General features: G+C 37.4%; 1 protein-coding gene across 1 annotated transcript in view; it reads right to left on the reverse strand.

The window, feature by feature from the left end:
• PCNX1 (pecanex 1) overlaps positions 1 to 22,295 on the reverse strand; it is an 85,210-nt gene that overhangs the window by 54,972 nt on the left and 7,943 nt on the right. The window contains exons 3-7 of the mRNA XM_019616108.1: positions 21,623 to 21,831; positions 16,127 to 16,232; positions 12,749 to 12,794; positions 11,783 to 11,872; positions 8,418 to 10,118 (exon numbers count right to left, since the gene is read on the reverse strand). Coding sequence (XP_019471653.1) covers positions 8,418 to 10,118; positions 11,783 to 11,872; positions 12,749 to 12,794; positions 16,127 to 16,232; positions 21,623 to 21,831 — 2,152 coding nt within the window. The remainder of the gene's footprint in view (positions 1 to 8,417; positions 10,119 to 11,782; positions 11,873 to 12,748; positions 12,795 to 16,126; positions 16,233 to 21,622; positions 21,832 to 22,295) is intronic.

Here is a 22,295-nt window from a genome sequence, read left to right on the forward strand (position 1 = left end):
CTAATCTTTTGTGTTGGAACGCCACACTTCACTAACGTCAAGAAATTTACACTTAAATTTCTTCTGCATGACACCACGTGCATTTGAGCCTCAAACACTAGCCATTCTCAAGATCAGGAAAAAAACCAAACAGACCAGATTTGAAGCGTAAAGTGCACATGAGAAATGCAAACCTACTTCCCAGAGATGCACAAAATAAGAAGTGAAAGTCTACGGACAACTTCATAACAAATTAAACCCTTCTAAGCTTACTCCCAAATAAAATCTCTCTAATTTCGAAGAGAAAAAAAATGTTTTGAGTTGTGTTGTTAACAACTGTGTATCTGCACACACATTCGTTATAATTAATGTTTTCCCTTCTTTTCATTCTTTCATTTCCATTCTGATTGGAAGAGAGCCAAACCATAATTTATTTTAAGGACATCACTTCATGATTATGCTTTTGGAATGACACCTTCCCAATAAAAATCTCAAATGTATTCTTAGAGAAAACTCCAGAATGACAGCTTACAATGGCATCACTCTTGGAACACCAGAACATAGCCTGAACGATCCACTTTGTGGGCTATGACTTCCTAGAATTTCTCTTTTTACAGTACATAAAACAATTTGCATGTAAATTTCTAATTCCTCAGTTTGAAAAAGAAAAACAGACATAAGGACTTGCCTTTACACTTCAACTACAATACAATTAGCTTTAACAAAAAGATTAATGTTGTCTTTTACAGAAAAACATTTATGCATACAAACCAAAAAAGACATTTATGTCATCCTGTGTTTATCTATCACTACTTCTGATCAAAGCTTTAAGATTGAAAATCATGAAGCTCGAGATTGGAAAGAAGAAAAATAAACCAGAATTTCCAAGCTTTACTACATCAACAAGGTTTACTTCATTTTGGCTAAGCTAGAATGCTAAACCTAGCATTGGATGAATTCTGACATACAGACAAATGTAAGAAGATTCCTGGAAAGACATGACACAGAGGTGAGTCAGAGGTACCGATATGGAAAACCATAGAATTCAATAGATAAAAAGTGCAAAATTGTCTGATTAGAAAACAAAGCCAAAAAAAAAAAAAGCAACAACAAAACCAATCAACCACAAAATAGAAATAATATCCCTCACTTTTCTCAAAAAAGAAAATAGGTCATGAAGTCTAAACTGTTTTGAAAATTAATCCATGAAGCATAGTTAGACTTGTGTACAAAACACAAGTAATACTTGGACACTCTGTTTCTCACTGTCAAACTGGCAGCTGTGTCTTTTTTTTTTTCCAACCACTGGTAATGATCGACCTCACAAACACTCAGTCAATGCTGACACCAGTAGTTTAGAACTCACACATTCACACTGTCAATGAAATCTGTCTTCTAACCTTGAACAAATTTTGCTAAAGTAAATAGCTGAAGTGTTGTCCTGCATCTAGCATCTCATTTGTGTTGGGAATGTGAGAAAAGCCATACTTCTCTTCAGAAGATATAAAGAAAGTTGAGAGAGAATAAAGCAGTCTGTGACAGCGGCAATAACAGCTTGGTTTCCCACACAAGCATTCATTAGTTTATGTTTTTCCCACAGTTGTGGCTTCCATAAAGTCTATTCTCATGTACCTTAACACTATTTTAGAAATCTAAGAAGAAGATACCTCCAACACAGAGTTATTAGTCACTGTGGATTACACACCATAATTAGACCAAAAACTGCAAGAATTTGAGAATTACTTGAGATGGAAGGGACCCTTTAAAGGCCATCTAGCCCAACTCCCCTGCAATGAACAAGGACACCTACAGCAAGATTAGGGTGCTCAGAGCCTCTCCAGCCTGACCTTCTCTCCATGGACAGGGCAGTACTTCACTACCTTTCTCATAAAAAACTTCTTCTGTATATCCAACCTAAATCTCTTACAGTTTGAAAACATTTCTTCTTGTCCTATCACAACAGACCCTGCTAAAGACTCTGACCCTTTCCTTTTTATAGCCCCCTTTAGATACGGAAAGCATTTCTTCAATCTCTCTGTTGAAAAACCAAAGTAATAGCTTCTAGTATTATAAACAACAGTGGAAAATTACAAGACACACCTAATGCCAATTTCTGAGGGAAGCTATAAGTGGATACGTGGGCAGCAAAGGAGGAACTTTATAAAGCAGAGGAATACCTCATATCAAGTTTTGCTGAAAAACAGGACAGAGGAAAAAAAAACCCATACTTTTTGGAAAGCAAAGGTAGTTCCCCCTCTTCCCCTCCCCCCCCCCCCAAAAAAAAGAAATAAAACCAAACCAAAAAAGAAAATTCAGAAGAAAAGCCCAAGGCTTCAGTGTTGTGATTGAAATGTACGAAAAGATGAGAAGAAAAGAGATGAGAACAATATAAGTTATGTCAAACAATCTGGAAAGGCAAACCCTGTCAAGCAGGGAACAACTATGACAATGAAGTTTTGAATTCTGAACCAAGTATTCTTTTTAAACCAATCAGATAGACTAATTTCCATAGTAATACTGAAGATAGAATTCAGAGTCTCAGTTCATCTACTTCACTGTTCTTCTCACTTGTATTATTCCACTATTAAAAACTGTAGACATTATACAACCTTCTTGACTGTGGTGTTGACAGACTAGAGACAGAAGACCTAAAGCAAGTCTACTAATCTGATTCTCTGCCCCGATACAGAATAGGGGGATATATTGCTATAATTTAGGAAACTGGGTATTGTTAATAAGTAGTAGTATGTTCACATAGTAGACAGTGTTTATATCCTACATTACTCTTCACGAAGGCTTTTATTTGTATTTGAATTCATACATCTTTAGGAATAGATACTTTAAGTCTTTAGAAGACATAGCCTCTTCAGTGTAAGTGGTATTTGTTAGTACATCAGTTACAGAAAATCAAGCTTGCTCTGAATGGGCTATTATTAACTGTAAGATCGAGTTACATTGTATAGCTACATTTGGCAGAAGCACGTAGCACTTCCATTACAGTACAGAGAGCTCTCAGAACTGTTTTTGGCTGTCTGTGTAACAATAAATTCAGATATATCCATAAAAAAGTGGCCTACTAACTCAACTGTAGCCAGAGTTTGATTTACACCAAGTACCAGAAGTTCCCGTGCGATTTCTGTTGGTAATGAATAGTCAGGAAATCCATCAACATACACCATTTGTCAACAAAATCCAGCTATTCTTTCCAAATCAAGTAAAAAAATATTATTGTGAGAAGTAGTTGCACAAACACCACCAACCTCTGACATTCAAAAAACCTCAGTCCCACAGCAATGCAAAGCATTTTGGAGGAACCACTACTTCTAGTTTGTTTGGAAGGCTAGAAAGAATTTAACTAGAGTCATTTTCTGAGTGCTGCTACTAAGGGAAAACAAACAAAAAAACCTTTTTTTTTTTAAACTTTTAGTATACACAGTAGTGCTGCAGAATGTATTTTTCCAACAAGTATCCTGGATTTCACTCATGCATCCCCACATAACTTTATGGGAAATACTTAATATTCTGGGCATAAAGCACTAAGGGAGTATGTTTCCATCAGATTAGCAGGAAGACCTTTACTAACAGTACTAAGGGCTTTTGGCAACTATACACATCCCTAGGTCTCAGCAGCCACTGCTAGGAGTCAGACAAAACTTGTGGTTTTTTTCTTGTTGTTCTTGTTCTCATCCCTCTGCAACAATGAAATTCAGGAAAGCTCTGTTATTGTGGTCATAAGCCTTCTAACGAAAGTCCTTGTGTTATCCATAAATACCAAAGAGGGGGCAAAACAAGTAGGACAAAGTTCCACGCAAGATATACAAAAATAGCTTTTTGCTGTAGTAGTTATTGATGAGTTATTTTGTAAATGCAAGATTTATTCTACGTGCCACTACAGTGGCAAGTTCCAGAAATACAGACTGCAGAGCTGCATTCCAGCCATGTGCATCGCTCCCCATGCTGTTCTCATCTTTAAGTGCTGAATATTATATCTCAGCCCGACTCAGATGACACAGGATCCAAAACTCAGAGGTACCCCTGTAAAACTTAGTCTTTACTTTCTTGCATGCTGAATCTACAATAGTAGAAAACTACACTTTCAGAATCAAATATTGATAAGGGCTAACATTAAAACTTCTATTTCATTCTTGATCCAAATGCTGTGTGCACCATAGCATGATGCTAATTGACATTAAAAATAAATAAAAATCAAGAAAGAGAAGAGTTTCTTGCTTTTTTTAAACAATGAACCTTATCTGCAGAAGAGCCCTTTCAATTGGCTAACCTGCTTATTTCGATCCAGTTGTAGAAGGATCCTGCAGAACGCAGGAATAAGATAGCTTGTGTGCATGCATACACACACAACTAGATTGCATTAACAGTGCACATTTTGCAGTCTATCATTTCTAAACTTATCAGAGTTTGATTTCTTTTCCCCACGCAAAACTGTTTGGCTGAACATTTGGAGCATGGATTCATTTTCAGAAAACAGAACCAGCTTTAATTGCCTTAACTCTACATTGACGCAACCCAACAGAAGCACGGAACAGCTCTGTCACATAAGGAATAGTAATGACTTCAGATCACTGGAACCTTACACGAAATAAACATAGTAGGTAAAAAAAGTGGTATTTTGGTAACAGCAAACATGACCATTTGCCACAAAGCACCAATCTCAAATTCTGTTTTTAGCTTCAGATTCTGTCCAATGACAGATGCAGATACACGAAGCATCTATGTACAAACACATGCAGACTTGAGAAGCTGAACAGGTTTCCCATATGCTACATGAAATGTAAGACTCTAATCCAAGCTCACAAAAACCTATTTTGCCTGTTTATAGTGATGTGTTATAGGCCAGAAAACAACAGGATGAGCTGTTACTTCATAACAATATGCATAACATACAGAAGGCAAAGTGTTACACACAATTTTATTTATAAATGCCTTAACTACTTAAAATAATTAAATAAATAAGTTTGTTAAATCATAGCAAGCTGTAAAAGAGCAGCATCTTAAAGGGTGAGTCTTTTACAGTTACTAAAGACTGGAAGAGAGCACATAACTTTACAGGTCAGCTCAAGTTTTACAAAACATCACTGTGCCACGTACAGAATTAAGTTGGTTCTCCAAACCTTGACAAACAGCAATCCTGAAGTAGAACATATTTGAGAGAAGCCAAGCACACCAGAGCATCAAGGTGATATTTTCAAAAAATATCACCAGACACATTTAGACAACTCCACATCTTCATCTAACCCATAAGCCAGCAATCACTAAATAGCAAGAGTAGCTAAACAAAGAAAGTGATGGTAGTATGACATCTTCCATTTAATTTTTGTTATACGTGCATCACACCGAAAATATTTAATTAAGTACAGAATTTCCAAATGCTGTTTGTCTGCATTTTGATTAACTGCAATTTTTACTCAAATGCACAAGTAATCATCTCATAAGAAATGAGTCACTCACCACTTCCTGGCATAATAAGATTAAAATCAAACTAAGTTCTATCTGTCGAAGAAACACAAGTAAAAGTTCGTAAAGCATCCTGCTTAGTAAGAGAATACTAAGTAATACACATTTTCGCAGTTTATATAAGCAAGAATGTACTTCGCAGTTACTTCCCTGGAGACTTGGATATAGAGTCACTAATCATCATTTCACCTACACCCTACCTAAAAATGAGGAACTTAAAGCTGTTAACTGGAGAAGGGTATAAATTTTTTGTTACAGATGCACACTGGAGAACCAACTGATTTTCAGAAAACTATCAGAAGCAATCCATAAAAATTCAAAAATATCTACATAAAATTAAGTAACACTTTCAGCAGGAAATGACACGAGAGAGCTTGTAAGTCAGATCCAATCAAAATCCTGTGATCTAAGGAAAATCTGAACCAGGCTTATTCCACAATTCATGTAAATAACATAACATCTTAGTTTTCTCAGATAGCTTCTATGTATACACATACACAATGCTTATTTACATTACATGTTTTTAAAAGCACTCCCAAATTGAGAGTCACTATTGAGTCAACTCAACAGTGGGAAATACTGATTACAAAGTAACTTTGGTTCTAAAAATTTGCAACATTTTCTGATAAATAGTAATCATAGTTAAGCCTTGTGTTCTTCTTTGATCTTAAGATACAGCCATCACAGAACTCCAAAGTTCTCTATATGGAGGAAAAAAAAAACAAAAAAACAAACAAAAACATAGCTCCAAAACAAACCCACAGAAACAAAGCACAATACGAAGGAATTATTCAGATAGCCCAGGAACAAATAAATTTAAACTACTGTCTTGATGGTGGACGTGACCGCATAAATATTAAGTAATGCAAAACAAAAGTAAATGTTTTTGTTCTGCGTTCAGAAAAGAACACATACAAAACCCTGCCCCCTCCAAAAATAAACAAACAATCACATTCATTTCTTATAAAGGAAATGTTTGCTGGGATAGAGAGGATAGGATAAGTGTTACTGAGAATTTGATGTCATTATCAGGTCTGGAGACCCCTGTACCCACATCATTTCTCAAAAGCAGCCCGTAAGTTCACAGGTAAGTAATAGCTGGGTGTTCTCCATTTACTAAAAATACCAGCAACTTCAGAATGACCATTCTTTAACCAAAGTTCAATGAGGAATCTGAATACATTGATGCAAATACCATCAAGACTCCCCTGCTTAGGCTGCTCTATACATTTTGTATCTCTAAGATTGAAGTTAGACATGTTCAGTTTGCTCTTCCCTGCTATTTCACTCATTAAAAGACCGATCAAAATATTTAGCAATATATGCCAATCAACGCTGTGCTGATTCTTTCATCTTTTACTGATGACTGAACGAAGTTTACTACATTCTATAAAATAAGGTACATAAATCCCTTGCACGTCTGTAAAGAACCTGAACAGTTTTAAGATGTAATAAATCGAAGTGAAATTGTGTGCTGATGAGAGCATACATTCAAGACCATAAATACATAAAGCAGACCTTTTATTAGTCAAATAACTAAGTGCTATCATTTTAACGAGGTGTAATATGAAAATGCATTAAGTGTTTAACCCTGAGTAAGCACTGAGCTAGTAAATGGAACTTTTCACTAAATAACACTGCAAAGCTCTCTGACTAGGAATAACAAAGTAACTCACACATTAAGTGTCATTAAGTTTCCACTATCCCTTTTATTTTTTATTTTTTTAATGAAAGCATCTAAATATCTGTGAGCTTACTGTAAACCAGTCAAATTTGAGCAGTAGTCACAAATGTGGTTTTCCATAAAGTAATTCTATTGAGTAGAGTTTGCTCTTAAGCCATTGTAAGAGAAGAACCATTCATTGGTCATGTTTCAGCTCCTAGTGACTTGATTAGGCCTCTTAAAATGCAAGAGACACTATGCTTTTACTGTCCTTACTATTCAGATTAAGTTTGCTATAATTTCTTACAAATATTGCTGCCTTTATGTAAAGACAATTTATGAAACATTTGAGTCCTTAGTTAACAAGATCCAGGCATTTTGATAGGTATTTCCTTCAACAAACAAATGTCAGAGAATGAGTGTTTCAAGTAACACCTTGCAAAAATAGTTTAAACCCACTTATCTTCTGAGCCCTCCAGTTAAGGCAGTCAATCTGGCTAAACAAAAAAGGAGACTGAAACATTACAAGTGATAAACAAAAACTATCAAGAGTTGCAGAAAATGAAAAAATGCCCTCATTCATCTATACTAATACTAGCTATGCGAGTAACCTCAGACTTACATTACACCAAACAAAGCAATAGTTACAGAAAGAGGAAACTACACTCCTCTCTCTAGCACAGGAAGATAAGCATGTTCTCACAATGAGGACGAAACAAAGAATCTGTAAGTAAACAACACTGCACAGCCAACTTGAACAATGGCAAAGCTAAGCGAAAAAAAATCCCTAGAAGAACTCAGTTTAGCAGTTAGATTATCATGAGAAAGCACAATCGAAGATAGTATTGCAAGGATTTTTTTTTATATCACACTTATTGAGTTCATTCACCTGATAGAGTTCATTTAAGAGGCAATAGTCACTTCAATCAGTCCCATCTTATGTTTTTTACCTGCACAATCTTTTACCATGAACAGTCCCAATTCTGCTGTTAACTTTTTAAATAGTACGCAAATTGAAAATTTTGACAATAGTAGGTCTGATGTGATCACAAATATTAACTGTAAGATACAGCCCAAATTTAACAGAGACTGCCAGTAACAAATCAGCAGATACGTCTACCCATGTACTTCATAACACCTGTATGAATTCTTCTCTCATTTCTGCAGATCTTCCACGAGAGATGATTGAAATGCTTTGGAAGTGTTTTACTGGCAAGAACAGATACAGGAAGACACTTCAGCATACCTCAATTCATTAACAAAGCGTGGCAAGGTTACTTCTGGCAGGTCATTTACTTACCTCCACTTGCTGATTCTTGCTCTTCCCCTTCAGGAAACGTAGCCTGGCTTGGTAAGCTATTCCTAGAACGAGTGACTGACTCTAAATGTGAAGCCCTTCCCAGCAGAGATAGCTCATCAAGCACCTCTCCCTCTTTGGCTTCCAAATCAGATTTTGAAGTGGTTAATTGTTTTATGTTACCTGGTGTCATTAAACTATTTGGATCATTTAAGCAAGCTACAGTACCACTGTCCAGGCTTAGTACTCTGGCACGATTCTTGGCACTGTTTGTGCTAGAAGTCCGACGTGTAGATCGTTTTTTGCTAATTCCTTCAGAGCTCACGTGGGTTTTATGAATATTTTCAGAGTCTGCACCCCCACGTTCTTTAGAAACATATTTGGTCTTTAGAGCACTGTACTTTCCCTCAGGAGACTGGCATGAATGGGATGTGGTGCTGGAAGAGCTATCACTGCTGAACTGATGAGCTGACTGCATACTTGACGTCCTGCTTAAGTCACTTTGATCACTGGAGTCCTCATCATGACAAAACACGGCACTGTGGGGTTTAGTACCAGATACACCTCGGAAGGAAACATATTCCCTGTGCCGACTTGAATCAAAACTACTAGCCCGCTTTTTTCCTGTCCGTCTTCGGCTGGACTTGTGGGTAGAGGCTGTTCGATGTATTAAGCTAGAAGATTTGGGTCGAACATCTCCTTCTTTTTGTTTTCCACTAGTTTCTTTAGAAGCTCTTGAATCTAATAACAGAACTAGTTTCTCACTCTGCTCATCTCTTTGTTCAGCAGCCTTCCCAGGCGGCCTGTCAGCTTGCGTAGTCAGTTCATTGGCATGGGGGTTCTTATTGGCCTCTTCCGAAGCAGAGGCACTAAGACCCTTCTGACTGTGCATCTCACTGGATGCATTAGAACCCTTTACCTCTTGAATACCACTAATAGAGCTCACTTCCACAGCAGTCCTTTCACTACTAGTCCTTTTGTCAGTAGTAGAACTACTGTCATCCTCTGAGTCAACACCACAGTCTTTTTTCTTACCATCCTTTTTCTCTTCTCTAGGAGACTCCTCCTCGTGCTCTGACAGCACACTTTCTATATGCGTAGAGCTAGTATGTTCACTTTTATAGCTACTGATGGTACTGTTAGTGTCACGATCAGTCCCACTGCAGTAGCTTTCTGTTGAACCACTGCTTCTAGTACTCAGGCTTCTCAGACTGTCCACACTTTTGTCTGCTTTCAAGGATTTGCTCTTCCCACTCTTAGCCAGTGGTTGAGGGCTGCTACTTTTCAGAATGTCATCCAACTGAAAAACTCCCGAAATGCAAGAGTTCTCAGCCAAGGACTCTCTGGATCCGGAAGGGGGCTTAGAAGCTTCTAACTCACTGACAGTATCTAGTCCTCGTCTTTGTTGATAAAGAGGGAAGTCATTCAGTGAAGCATCTGGAAAAGCAACAGCAGAGCTAGAAGTCCTTGGTACACCTCGTGGTCTGTGATCCTTTCTATAGGAGTGAGAATGCAGAGTTATAAGCGAAGCTACTTCTGAGTCACACGCACTAGCTTTAGACTGGTCCACAAGCTGATTGTTCGAGAGGCACAATTTATCACTGTTGTCTCGTGGCAAATCTTGTGCAGAGGATAGTGAAGGCTGGATGGAGACAAACGAGTCATTCGACACCAGACGAAAAAGCTTCCGATCAGTTGCCAAATCTGTTGAAGTACATATTTATATGAATATTTTACAACAATATTCACAATTCATAGTTTGTTTCTCAAATGCTTTTTAAAAACAAATAAAATAAATCAACAAAAGAATTTGCAAGGACAATGCTTTATATCACAATTAAAAAAAACTTCTTACTGTCGTGACAAGTCTGACAGCCATTATGTTTTTAAAAAATTGCAAACAGCAGCTAAATCTTAGTAGGTAATAAAAGAAAGAGGAATTCCAACTAGCCCACAACCTCTTTTCTTGCTGAATGTGTCTCCAGGTTTATACATATTCCCCTCACTCTGCTTTCTGTCCCACCTCCTGCAGGCAGTAAACTGATTCACAAAAAATCTTTGCTGATTAAAGAAAATAACTCCCCTCAACTCTGAAGGCAACAAAAACAAAAAACACATACCACACCTAACACATACCTCGTAAACTCGTGAGTTTTATCAAAATCATAACAGAACTCTTTAGGAAGTTACTGAGATTAATTCAGACAGTGCTGAATTACGGTTTTATAAAGAGAACAAGTATTGCCTGCTCTTTCAAAACTGTTACCCTACTTCTAACACTGGCTCTGTGAAAGCAAGTCTCAAGGATCTGCTATTAGCGCTTGTTCAGGATCACTGTTTCCATTACGCATCACAAGCTTTCTCTTGTACAAGGGTCCACCTGGAAGTAACGTTGAGAGCCAGGCTATTTTCCTTTACATTTTGTCAAAAAAAATAAAATAATCCAGAGATCAAGTTAAATTACTACAATTGTTCATTTTTGGTAAGATTTATAACCGCACGTAACTTAGAAGATTTAGCAGACAGTTCCATTATGAAGTGGAAGGAAGCTGCCTATTACAACAGCACTGTTGCCTGTGATGCAACATCTTAGATATACTTTCTGCACTGAATTGCAGTCATCACTGAATACATTTAAGGAATCTAACAGAAAAATCAGACCTGTCAAATTGAACTATGCTACTTTTTGGAGTTAACTTCCTGTTAATCATCAGATACTTTAAAAAAAAAATCAGGAAACAAAAGATTTCCCTATGGTGCTACGCTCTGTTTTATTTTAGTTTGAGAAGATTTTTTTTTCCTGCCAACAAAGCTAAATGAAAAATGAAGTCTCAAACAAAACTGGAAGAATGAAGAATGCAAGCTAGCATTTTCCTTACAGATTAGGAAAAAGCAATTACAGGAACTGTGTTAGCTCAAGTACTGGAAGCTGTCCTTAGCACAGAAAAACCATTCTGTGCAGGCCTGTTTACAGAATAGCACACCTATTTAGGAAACATCATTTGGCTGTAATGGGAAGCAGAGCAAACTAGTCAACGATGAAGTCCCTGAATTCCATGTCATTTTCAGTATAACGAACTACTTAACAGACACACAAGCTAGCTATCCTTCCACAGCAAGGAGACAAAACAGTAAATATTTATCACCTGCTGGAAAATGCAAGAACAGGAAACACGCAACCCAAGAATAAAGATAGAAGGATTCAAGCTATGTATCCCAGGAACGTAAAGTAATTAAGAAAAGAAAGAGAGCTTCAAGATAAGTTTTTTAGATTCTATCAAGAAACTGCATGAATGTATTTAGCCCATTTAGCAAAGGGTCACTGTAACAAAACACCATGTTTAATATGCAGGAAAAAGAAATTTTACCTTGTTCTTCACTCCCTTCTTTACATAGGCTAGAACTCTGTCCAAGACTTAAACTGATATCATCAGAGGTCTTGGCAGTGTCAGTATCTCCTGTAAATGTTAAGAAAGAACAGTACTAGTGCTGAAAATATTAAACACACACACCCACATGCGTGGAAGATTCCTCATCTGTCACAAAGCTTGTTACCCTTATTTCCTCGCGCAAAGGCAGACAATGCTAGTTGTAAGTTACACAAGATTTAATCTTTTCTTTTTGAGGTATATATTGCCTACATACCTATTGTGTACATAAGAATGTTTTCATTCAACTACACAGATCTCCCACGGAAGACCTGCAAAAGTATCTTAAAACCCAATGAAATTAATTATATTTTTTAAGAAAAAATCAGAGATATATGCACTTGAGTGTTACTTCTTGCAATGGTTGCCAATAAAAATGATGGGTAGATTGTAATGAAATATTTGTAAATATTAAAAATGGACCAAAAAAAGTGAAGAAGGTAGAAAAAAAAATCAGTTTTCTTATTATCAGTTTAATGAGTATACAAAATAGCAACTTTCCATATCCATATCCTGCCTGCGGAGTTTACTATGGCTGTCCTAGACAATACTTTTGCTTGATGCTAAAGTAACCATAAATACTCAAGTCACTGAAACTCAGTACCAGAGGAGTCCCTGGTTAAAACAGAACTTAAAATTATAGGTGAAAGCCCACTCAAACCAGACCCTCAGCTCAGCAATTAAAAAAATAATAGATGCTATATAGAAAACATAGCACGTGCTCCAAGATGCACTCTCTGAATGTTTTAGAGACATCATTTCCAGCTGTCAGGTGGATTTCTTCCCACAAGTAAATTATGTCACCAAAACATTTTTAAGATGAACTATTTGGAAACAGCATAGTAAGCAATATTATTAAACTGCTGCTTCTAAAAATTACATTGTGGAAGCATCTGAAAATCTCACCTTTGATTGTTGCTGCTGTTCCCAATCGAGATAATCCAGATCCAACCTAGAAACAGGGAATTTTGTAAAAAGCTGTAGGATTACAGGAATTAGCCAACTGTATTTTTTGTTACTGCAAAGCATGCATTTGCCTATACATCTAAGGGATATTTTTAAAGACACAAAAGCTTCCAACAATACCACAGCACTGCAAAGTCATTTCTACCTCAAAATATTTCTGCCAACAGATGACAAAGCACCTAATTATGCATCCAACTACACTGCTATTTCTTTGTTTTATGGCCAACACACTTAGGCATTTCATACCATTGATTTTAAAAACCATTGCTTCTAATCTGGACATTTTCCTTGAAAATACTTCATGGGGAAAATGAATTACTACTGTGGTGATCTACTAATAACTGCTACCATAAAGCTGTATGTTCAATGCAGTACCAATAGATCCCTAAAATGTTTAAGGGAAACACCACATTAATATAAAAATTCTGTCAACTTAGTAAATACCAAGCTAAATCCAGAAGTTGTTTGCTTTGGAAGAGATACACACTTTCAGCAGGGTTAGATTTGAGGTTTATCAGAGAGTTGATTCAATGATTAGAAAACCACAAGGACATTACGTGTTAGTACAGTGGAAGTGGCAGTAGCACACTTCCCCTTGGGTGATGTGCTGAATAAGCTTAGATCAATTTAACCTAATCACTGACGTGGAGCTGTGGAAGCAGGTCCAGAGGAGACCACAAAGATGCTCAGAGCATTGTGGTATCACTCCTACAAAGAAAGGCTGAGGGAATTGGGCTTTTCATCACAGAGAAAGCTCTGGGGAAATCTCAGTCCAGCCTTCCAGTACTTAAAGTGAACTTATAAACAAGATGAAGACTGACCTTTTACATGGTCTGATAGTGAATGGGACAAGGAGAAATGATTTTAAACTAAGAGAGGAGAGATTAGGTTAGACGTCAGGAGAAAATTCTTTACTTGGATGGCAGTGAGGCACTGGCACAGGCTGCCCTAGAAGCTGTGTGCGCCCCATCCCTAGCGACATTCAAGGACAGATTGGTGGAGCCCTAAGCAGCCTGATCTAGTGGGTGGCAACCCTGCCCACAACAGGGGTTTGGAAGTAGATGATCTTTAAGGTCCCTTCCAACCCTAGCTACTCTATGACTCTGTGATTTTCCTTTATCTTATTCTTCCCTCTTGTTCCTGCTAGTGCAATTTTTCTTTTAATAGCAGTTTGATTACATAGACTACAATCATCTCAAAGCAAGTAAATTGCAGTATCTCATCTCTTGAGCTATTTTTTAGACACTAGCTACAATCATATTCCAAGTTTTATTTAATATCTATTTTCAGTCATGTTCAATGGCCAACTAACAATAGACGTCCCTCCTCATTTAAGAGCTTGACAGCCATTTAGGATTAGTCTGCCTTTTTATGTACATTCTGTAACCTCTAGCAAATGTTTTGATGAGATGTTGCAGAGAATTCAGGCTTTCCTTTAGTAATATTTCCACTATCACCTCCCTCAAAAAACTCACAAAAAACAGCATGACTGACAGATAATTAAATCTCTCAGAAACAGGATAGGCAAAGGGCATTCAAAGGCAAAATATGAACTTGAGAGATTTAAAAAAAGAAAGGACGGCAACCATGCTTTACTGTATAATTTAAATGACTTAAAAAAAAAGCATAATTCTACTAATTCTCCTCTGTAAATATAGCAAATCTAACGTTCTCTGAACGCACATGCAGATTTTATCCAGCCAGACTACAGCATAACTGCTTTGCTACAAAAAAAGCTTGTTTAATTCATTTTCTTCACTGCACTGCGAAGCACACTTTTGTCAGTCATCTTGCAATTTTTCAAGTTGTGTGGGTTTTTTTTTTTTTTTACCTTTCAGTAATACACTCTGTCTCCAGATGTTGTAGCTGAATGCAAATGTATCAGCACGGGAAAATTGAAAAGAACTCAGTTGCTTACTGTACTCTTACCCTGCTGATGCTCCAAATTCAATCACAGGCAACTAGCAAGCACTAATTTTTATCAGTAGCTTCAACTGCATTATGGTATCAGCATTAAAGCGTGCAGCAAAGAGTATGGAGCTCCTTCACATGCTTTAACATTACAACAGTTCAGTGTGGAAAATGCTCTTCAAAAAAAGGGCTCTCAAAGAAACAAGAGCCCTGGTCTACTAACCTACTCCTACATGGACCATCACTTCCTATTCCTTGAACACTACAAACCCTATCTAAGCTGCATAACAAAACATTATACAGCAAAAACACCAACATAATATTGCACTACATTATACACTGCTAGCCAACAGAGCTAATCGGATGGACTTGTTATAATACCAAGACAAGGATTTCCCCTCTATCCAAAAATAGCTTCTGTAATCTTAACAGAATGCTGCAGTGCTCTCTGGCAACATAACCTTACAGTCAGGACAGTCAGATCTATTCATCCTCTGATAAGTTGGTAAAAGAAGGATTCCATGACTGGCTAGCCATCACAAGCTAAATGAAAGGAACAGCACATACAGCACTGTAAAAGTCAACTGCAGCAGACATAATAAAGGAACAGAACAACTTCCCAGTGAAACTACAAAATGAACAGAGTATAATGAAGCTGTATTACAATCCAAGAACGGCAAGTTCTTCAGCCCTTCCATCTGGAATACAGCAGCCCGTATTTAGTGCCTTCTTCCTGCTCCTGCTGAGGCATCAAAATTGGGAAGATTTTGCAGAGGTAATCTAAAGATTAACAGTTCCATTATTTCTATTTCAACCATCTTTGTACTCTAGCAAATTAACTTTTTTTTTTTTTAAATGCAGAGTCTGAATCATCAGAAATAATGACATTCAAAAAGCCATTTAGCACAGCAAGAGATAGTGGTGGATACATCCTAAGAAGAGTTAACAGAAGCCTCCTCAAAATTAATACAACTGAAGTTTACCAATCAAGTGTCTAAATGACACATATCAAACAGTTCGTTTGTGCCATGACTTCGTAGCTGTGTTCTATCTAATGGCTCACTAGTACAAAAGAGAAGACAAAAGCCTATGACAGCAGGTCTTAATATTTACCTGACCATGTTGTGAGCCATCTTTCTATATCAGAAGAAAGCAGGCTGAGCAAAAATTGAATACTTCCTGCTGGGACTGTAGTTTGCCTCGTAAAAGCCAGTTGTTCTTAGAACACAAGACTGGATAAGGAACCGAACAGCTCATGCAACACCATCCCAAACAAAGCAATTAAATACAACAGGCAGATAAGTTGCTGATCAATCCGAAAAACTATACTAAAAACAAATAAAAATCAGCAATGAGTAGTGGTCACAAAGCCAGTAGCAGTAACTACTTTAATGCTTTAATTCTCACCTGGTTGTTTGGATCTATTCCAGCATAAGAATTGCGTGAACTACAGCCAACAGGAGGAGTGGCTTCTCGAATGAACTCTGACATCTCAATTCCTCCACCAGGGTCACTAAGAGAAAGATTAAAAATAATTAACCTACCAGTTAAACACATAAAATGTCTGACTACGCTGAGTCCAGATTTAAAACATCTTGCTTTTCAAAATTCATAAGCTCAAGCATATCCCAGTACCTCAGACAAAAACTGCTCATGTGATGCAGAAAACTGAGGTGTAACTGGAGTCCCCTATACACTAGTACAGAAGCTGCTTGCCTTGCAACTTCACTGTCACTGGAAAGCACAGTATGAAAGTATGAAGAATTAGGAACCTTAAGGGATTCTGAAATGCTGGCATATGAAACTTTCCCTGCAAGTGAACACAGTTGTGTAACTTTTGGAATATCTGTCAGCTGGAACATACAGAAATCAATCAACAGAAAAAGCAGTCAATAACAGTCCTTCTAAAAGCACGGGAAGAATTCAATTTGAAGTAATTTGCTGCTACACAGATCAAAAAGTTCTCCTTAAGTTGTACCTAGGAGCAAAATTAAGCATGGGTTAAACAAGTAGCCACACATCATCACTAAAAGCTACTGGAAAGGCATGAAGATAGAGGTCCTGAGGGACTTAGCCATCGTCAGACACCAAATCATTACTTTTGTAGGTCATTCTAAAATTAATGCCTCCTATTAATTTCCATGGAAACTACAACAATGCTATTTGGCACTGAAATTTCACAGCTACAAAACTATCTTTTTCACTGTTGTCTCCACCATGAGCTATGCCTTCTCACCTGCAACAAACAAGAGCGTACATGCCAGACTCAAACATCTGCATCAGCAGAGGTGACCCACCATCACTCGTGCTGAAACACACCACCCACTGCCTCACTGTGTTCACACCCACTGTTTGGTCTCCACAAAAATCCAGCAAGAGTTGATTAATGTCGATGGGCACCATTTTTCCACAGGGAGGAATTCAATGCCACACCTTTGCTTCAGACACACTTTCGTGTCAGACACTGTTCTACCAGACTGCCTCTATGCTGCCATCTGTCACACGGCAACAAAACCTAACGGAATATTGGTAGGAAAGTTTAACCTCTTCAGTCGTATCACCAACAGCCATATCTCTGATGTTGTGGGCCAACATAACAAAATAGGAGGCATTACTTTTGGAGCAGCACTCCTGCCACAGAAGAACTTTCTATCAGAAACTAAGATGTCCTACTAAGATGTATTTTAAGATGCAATACATATATTATAACACACATATTATAATGTCCTAATGATTTAATCAAGATTAATAAATATTACTTTGAAAGTATGTTCTAGGTCAACACCATCAAATCATAATTCACCATAGTTCAGCTTATTAAAGGCAGACATTTACAAAACAGAAGTAGGCTGGTCTTGCGACAAGGCCACTCCAGTATTTTGATGGAGAAATGACACCTCCTGCTCCATTTGGAATGAAAGTAAAGATACAATTCTGTTACCTGTGGAGAACAGGACAGAAATGGGCAGAAATACAGCAGGTCTGTCTTTATATGCATCTAGTCCCATATAGTCAGACCAACAAAAACTTTTTTTAAAAAAGACAAGAAATATTGAAGTAGGATATTATAAAGAATCTCTCAATAGGCTAACACACCTGAAATAGCCTTTATACTGTGGTATGATGTTTCCTGTTGTAATCTCACAGAGAGATAAATCACGCTGGAGTTCGGCCTCAGGAACCATTCCAAATTATACATGAGTCCCCTAATCACATATCTCTACAGACTGAACATTCCCTCATCAAAGGGATAACAAAACAAAATGTCTGAAGTAAGGAATATACTTCTTAAGTAAAAAATAGTCAGCTTATGAGTCAACCAGACGTTAGTCAGCAGAACAGTATGGTCCAATTTCAGCAAACTGAGGTGTGCCACCATTTTGATATAGCTCAGGTGACATAAACATGTTGTAATTGCTTGTTGTTTACAAAGCTCTCTCTGACCTAATCTTATCAATAATGCTAAGGATGAATCAGTGGGAGAAAAAAAAAAAATGCAGAATTCAGCTTCTTTAGTTTCCATCAGCTTTAGCCAAACATAGTATTCCCTACGTAAACATTTTTAGAACACTTAAGGACATAATATAAAGTTAAGACTAAACTAAAAATCTACTCAATATTTAAGTTCAGCATACATTATGATGACAACTAGAGAAATAACAAATAATGCCTTTCACAAAAAGATAAAGTTCTGTTCTTGTTTAAATAATTTATTCAGAAACATTGCAAATGATTCAAGTACGTTCTGTAAAATAGGAAGAATAAGTCAACAGGAATTAGCTTTCATGCATAGATCTGGGGAGGAGGGCCAGGGTGGGGGAAGGAAGCAGCTCTGTTATAAAATGAACCAGCAGATATCAGCACAAGCAACAATACGATTCAACGACAGTCTACATAGGGCTGCTGTGTTCTGAGGCAGCACTCAAACAAAATAACAAAAGCTACTAACAAAACAACAATAGAAGTGTCTGCAGGAACAAGCAGGAAGTACAGACTTTCAGGCTTAACCACTGCATAGAAGATTCCAAATGCTCTTGTAGCCCAGAGCCCCAGCAGTTGTTTGCTGCCATTATAGTATAGTATAGTAGTCATTTGTTCCTGCTATTAAGTCCTACAACCAGTTTCTAACAGGTTGATGACTTCATACCCCAGAGCAAGTGCTACACTTATCAGATTGCAAGTAACCAAAGAAACAGAAGTAACCAGACAAATTGAGAAGATTGAGTGAACTATGTCCAGCTACGTGCAACCAAAATTGCAATAGACGAGGCATCCATAACCTGCACATTCACTATATGCAACTGTGAGCATGTCAGAGTCCAGCTGAAAGTCTAAAGAGACTGCTAGCCTACAGGAATTCAGAAGTTTAGTAACTGGCTTAGGCAGATTAGCTAAAGAGGTCCGATGTTCAGACAATGACAGAGAGAATTTAGAACAGTTGTGACATCAGGACAAAGCAGAGGAAGGGTTTCATTCTTCATCTTGAAAACCTTCCTTTGTCAATAGACTATCTTTTTGCTTCCTTCTATCCTTCAGAGCCACTAAATTGTTCTTGAAGTACATATGATTTAGAAATATAGTAAGAACATCCTTTAGGAAGACAACATCTTCTGGTAAGCTGGGAAACGGGTTAAAAACCGTCACCATTAACCTCCTCACTTTACTGGCACTGACACAATAAGGAAGGCATTCATATTCCCAAAAGCAAGACTGCAAGTTAAATGGTTAAAGATATGTACGTGGATCCACTGATACCTAACAGACTCCAGCACAATTCCTTCAGTGCAGGATTAGGAGTTCGTATTCCCATTATTTATTTGTTTTAATGAAATCTCACAAGAGGTAAAGCATAACTAACACCACCTTGCCATAAAAGTATGAAGTTAGCAACTGCACGAGAAGTGGGTGGATCTGCATGTGGTAAAAACCCCTTATGCCCACTCCATGCTACAAGAGCAGGATTAACAACTAAACAAAACCCCACATAAACACACTCATCACAAAAGATTTTCTATTACTCTTCTGATTTGACTTAGTACACTAAAACCTTGCCCTGTATCTCCTCTACTGGTTTGAACATTACCCCAAAGTTCTCGTGAGCTTCCAGGTAAAGATTAGAATATACTGCACATCCCGCTGACCAAAAAGTAACTTTGTAATTTTCACATTGACCTTGTTCCCAGTTCCAGTTAAGAGACCTGAGAGTGGGAACAAGGATCATATGAAAGTAAATGAAACTTCAGTCAGCAAGCAGGACACACGCCAAACTAAGCTCAACATCTGAGCTCACAAATACTTATAATGTAGTAAATTGGCCCACATCAACTGATCCTCAGAAAAAACAGAACTTCCAAAACATCCATAAATAATTGTACAATATCTGTACAAAGAAGTTCTTGCCAAGCCCTGGCAGCCCTTGTAAATGCAAAACCTACACAGCTTAGAAACAAAACGAAGAAAAAGTCTACAGATCACATCTAACACACGCATTAGCAAGGCTGCATTTAAACAGAAAAGACCACTAGTTTACTTTCATGAATTTTGTTAAGCAGAAAAAGCATTAGTATACATTTAGGGTAGCACTGCACCAAAACAGAACAATACATTTTTAGTAGGAAGTATGGTGATCTAAACGGAGTTACAATTAAAATCAGCAGGTTCAGTTACCAAATGCTGAATGGAAAGATGGTCAGGTTATAAAAGATTGATACAAGAAGTTACTGTATACCAGCTTTAAAGGAAATGAAGACAGATTTTGCTAATAATACTAAGCTGAGCACAGATACAGAAGAACATAAGACTCACTCTGTGGAAGCTACTCCACATGCACAAGGAAGTCCTTTCACTTCTATCCCAAACATTTTAAACACCACCACATTAACCTTTAAATATCCCCATACACAGAGTAAGAAGCTTCTTTTGATTACAGCTCCTTATAGCCTCCATTTATGCGCCTCCATTTAAAAGTTTCAGGCTTTCGTGTTGGGTCGATCTTTTTTTGTTTCCTTTTAAAAACTAAAGAAACACAGTAGGACAGTATACCAATTCCCTCACTCTGAAAACAATTCATGAATAATAGCCAGAAACACAAAGGAAAGAGAAAGGTCTTTAAAAAGCTAATAATTCAAGACTCATTTATTTCATGTAGTCTAACACTTAAGAGGTCCTCAGTTACGTGGAGTTTGGCAGAGGCTTTGATAATAGAGCTCATAACACATACTGAGTTCAAACAGCCTCGCTGATGAGTAATCTTTTGCTCTTTTTTCCTCTGCATAGCCTGGTCAGAGAAGGGAAATCTCTTTTGATGATGGCAAAAGTGAAGATCTGTAGGAAATAATAATTTCCTATTGACAATACTTCAGAATCATCATCTTCACTACTGAGCTGAACAATTTCAGAATTCCAGGTTCACAGGACAGTGTTCTCCTGAATCAAGCCTACAACTAGAGTGAAGTATTATATGTGACCAGCTTTGTAAAACTAAGCAAACTAAATTCAGATTAGACACTTCTTTTATCACTAAAAACTCAGTAAGTATTTGACAGCTAGATTTTTAAAACCACACCTACTGCTGAAATAATATTACTAGTCCTGGTTGTGTTCACCACATATTTAGCAACCTAAAGAGCACACATTTTCCACATTGTTGTCTCAGTGCTTCCAACATCTTCCAGGTCCTTTGAAAAAAAGGAATAAGAAAGTTGACATAAAATCATCATTTCAAAATTAAAATGTAAAAAGGGTCTTTTTTTTTTTTAAACTAGACTTAATCAGTCTTTCAAAAAAATCACAGAAGTCAGCATCCATACTCTTAAGCGTTTATTTCATCCACCATTCCACATCTGATAAAGACATAACTCTTCAACATTTCAAGCAGTACACAAACATCGACAGAAACCTTACCTGGGTCCATTGCTGTCTTTCCTCTTGGCTGAAACACTGCTTTGTTCTGTTTTTGCACCCCTGTCCATACGCTCATTGGCATTCCTCTCCACAATTTCTCCCTCATCCAGTGCCCTGTGCAAACGGTAGTTCACCATCTTCAAAACGATAAAGAGCGCTGCTATTACTGGGCAGTACACAGCTACTATCATCATGGAAGAAGGAAGGGCCTTTCAAAAGAAGAGCAGAAGAAGTGTTAGTGAACATAAGGTCAAATATTCCTAAGAAGCATACTTACCAGCTACCCACAGTTTAACGATTTCCTTCATCCTGAAGATATTAACCTTTGCTTTCAGCAAAATCTGAGAAGCCATGCACATTATACAGTCTAAACCTTGCATGGAGACTATTAGCAGTCCAGCAAGATAAAAAAAAGTTTGACTACAAAATACCAAAGCACCACAGCAGCATGCTAAGTAAACCTATGATTTGAGTTTGAAAAGCAAATTTAACTTCCTCTTTTTTTTTTCCCTCCAGGTTTTTGGAATATAATACTTAGACGAGGAGGCTTACAGCTAGCATGACTATTATATCACGATATTTCCAATTACATTTCATTCACACTTGAAGACTAAACCAAACACGAGTTAGACCCTGTTTTAAGATTAGTACACCAAACCAATTCCAGCTGTTT

Source organism: Meleagris gallopavo, chromosome 5 (genome assembly GCF_000146605.3).
Source record: "Meleagris gallopavo isolate NT-WF06-2002-E0010 breed Aviagen turkey brand Nicholas breeding stock chromosome 5, Turkey_5.1, whole genome shotgun sequence".
NCBI lineage: Eukaryota > Metazoa > Chordata > Aves > Galliformes > Phasianidae > Meleagris > Meleagris gallopavo.